The sequence below is a fragment of the Pinus tabuliformis genome, chromosome 4_1 (genome assembly GCF_031772625.1).
Source record: "Pinus tabuliformis cultivar Carrire ecotype Pingquan chromosome 4_1, CPIR1, whole genome shotgun sequence".
In the NCBI taxonomy this organism is placed as follows: Eukaryota; Viridiplantae; Streptophyta; class Pinopsida; order Pinales; family Pinaceae; genus Pinus; species Pinus tabuliformis.
The window spans coordinates 211,001,579-211,004,165 of record NC_142303.1 but is presented as its reverse complement, the minus strand read 5'-3'; the positions used below and the strand labels follow the sequence as shown (position 1 = coordinate 211,004,165).

General features: G+C 33.9%; 1 protein-coding gene across 1 annotated transcript; it reads left to right on the top strand.

Annotated features, from left to right (window-relative positions):
• The first annotated feature begins 873 nt into the window (after positions 1-873).
• LOC149174958 (cysteine-rich repeat secretory protein 55-like) lies at positions 874-1,419 on the top strand. Its single transcript, XM_089421015.1, has one exon. The coding sequence runs from the start codon at positions 874-876 to the stop codon at positions 1,417-1,419; it is 546 nt and encodes a 181-aa protein (XP_089277141.1).
• Positions 1,420-2,587: the final 1,168 nt, after the last annotated feature.

The following is a 2,587-nucleotide window of genomic DNA, read 5'->3' as shown; positions in this document are numbered from 1 at the left end:
TATTTTATAATTTATATGTTTTAAAGTTTTTCTACAGCCAAATTCATATATTTAATTAAATACTTATTTCAAAGAATAAAAAATAATTAATATTGAACTAAAAATTATATCATAAAATTTAATTAAATTTTTCTAAAACATTAAAAAAATCTTATCAAATACCAAATCAATCAAAAAAATTCTAAAACATTTAAAGAAGTCTTATCAAATACCAAATCAAGCCCAAAAAAAAATTCTAACATTGTAAGAAAAATCCTTCTCAAGTACCAAATCAACCTAAAAAAAAATCTAAAACATTAAAAAACTTTTATCTAATACCAAAAAAATTATAAAACATTAAAAACACTTTTATCACATAGCAAATCAATCCAAAATATTTAACTGTAAACTAAACCCAAAAAAAGATAACTTTCAAAAACATTAAAAAAACACTCTTATTAATCACCAAATCAAAAAGAAAACTAAACATTGAACATTGCCCAACCAATTCCATAACAAATCAACCCACCAAATCAACCTAAGTAAACTTTGAACATTGACCAACCCATTGAATGATACCAATTCAAATAAATCACACCAACATTGAAGAACAATCAAATAACAAATCAAAACAAATACCAATTCAAACGTGATTGTTGACCAATAAAATAATAAATCCAAGCAAATACTAATTTAATTCAATAATATGACCAACTAATAACATGAGATTGAAAATAAACCAAACATTGACCAACCCATCACATAATATTGATTACAATTGGAAGTATTAATTAAACAAATGATATCGTTCATATCAATTAAGCACAGGGACAGGAGAGTAAAATTTTGAGGCATTATTGGTATGTCTATGCAGTGCAGGTTCTCCATTGTGCGATGGCATTCAGCATCCTAACGAATATGCACTTCCATGGAACAGATTCTGCATGCTCTCTTCTCATCGGCTTAATTATTATTGTTGTCAATATTACTCGTCATGGACAGATTTGCAACGCAGTGACAGAAACGCCCACATATAACTGCACTGGCAGCTCTGAATATACTAAAGGGAGTACATTTGAGAGCAATCTGAATATAGCGTTTGCTAGGCTGGTTCAATGCACTAAGCAAACAGGGTTTAACATCGCTGTGTATGGCCAAAGTTCTGACAAAGTATATGCCCTCCTCCAATGCAGGGAAGACAAGACAGTCGACCAATGCTACAATTGTTCACAATATGCAACGTCCACCCGTAAAATTTTTTGTTTTAATGCGGCTGGAGGTAGTATCTGGCCTTTTGAGTGCTTCTTACGCTATGAAAACTACAATTTCATCGGAAAAATGGACACACGTTTAGGGTCTATTTACAATGAGGGCTTCGAGGGGCCACGAGATGTCTATATTCCAAATAAAACTTTCAGGCGGATGTTAAAGATTTCTTAAAGAAATTATCAACGAAAGCATCACTTGAAATGAAGCGATCTGCTTTGAGTACTACAGACTCCTCGTCTCAAAAAATTTACGGTCTGGTCCAGTGCACTAGAGATATATCCAGTAAAAACTGCACAACATGTCTGTCATACGCAATCAATTACATATTCACATCCTCTGTATATGCAGGAGTTCAGTCTTGGAGTCAAAGCTGCATAGTTCGTTGTGAAATATATCCTTTCTGTAATCTAAGTGTGCTTACAACACCACATACCGCTAGGCGGATGAAGACTAAAAACAAAACAGCCATAATTTTAGGGGTCGTGCGTGGCTTGGTTCTCATGTTCACAGGCTGCCTCTTCGCAACTTGGGGAAGACTGAAGTCTGCCATATTTGGAAGGGGTAGCGAAGGTAATGGTGCCACATGATTCTCTGAGCTCCTTGGAAAAAGGTAGCACATACCCATCTAAACCAGGGGTTTGGTCGCCTCTAGTGTTAGATGTGTATATGCGAGTGCCTTGATTGTAGATTTGAGTTATTTGAGGTTTAATAGTTGAATTGCAAACTGGTTCTTTAGATAATCCAAGTATACTATGTTCATTATACTTTTATATTTATATGTAATGGATATATTTTCATAATATAGATGATGATGAAGGTGAAGAACTCATACTCCTCAATAATAATCGACAAATACTATTTACCATGGAAACATTACTCGCTTCCACTAAAAAATTTGATAATCAGAACAAGCTTGGAGAGGGAGGATTCGGCCCTGTGTACAAGGTAACCTAGGATAAGTAAGCTTCGAGTAATGATATTTACTATCTTGAATTAGAGTGATATTCACGCTCTTCTCATTGCACAATTGACTATAGATTAGCAACTGGAAAACAAATATATTGGGGAAAGACAATGAAGCTTAATAATTTACAAAACTTTTATACCCATCTTTTGTGTGAATGTCAGGGAACTACTCCAGATGGAAAAGAAATAGCAGTGAAAAATTGTCCAAAAAATCTATGCAAGGAAAGGAAGAGTTTCTAAATGAAGTTAAACTTGGGGTCGAAATTCAACATCGAAATCTTGTATGCCTACTGGGTTGCTGCCTAGAGAGATCAGAAAGATTGCTGGTCTATGAATACTTACCCAATAAGAGCCTTAATACTTACCCAATAAG

Bases quoted from the DNA above. Each gene is read 5' to 3' on its own strand.
- LOC149174958 (XM_089421015.1), top strand. From the start codon at position 874: ATGGCATTCAGCATCCTAACGAATATGCACTTCCATGGAACAGATTCT.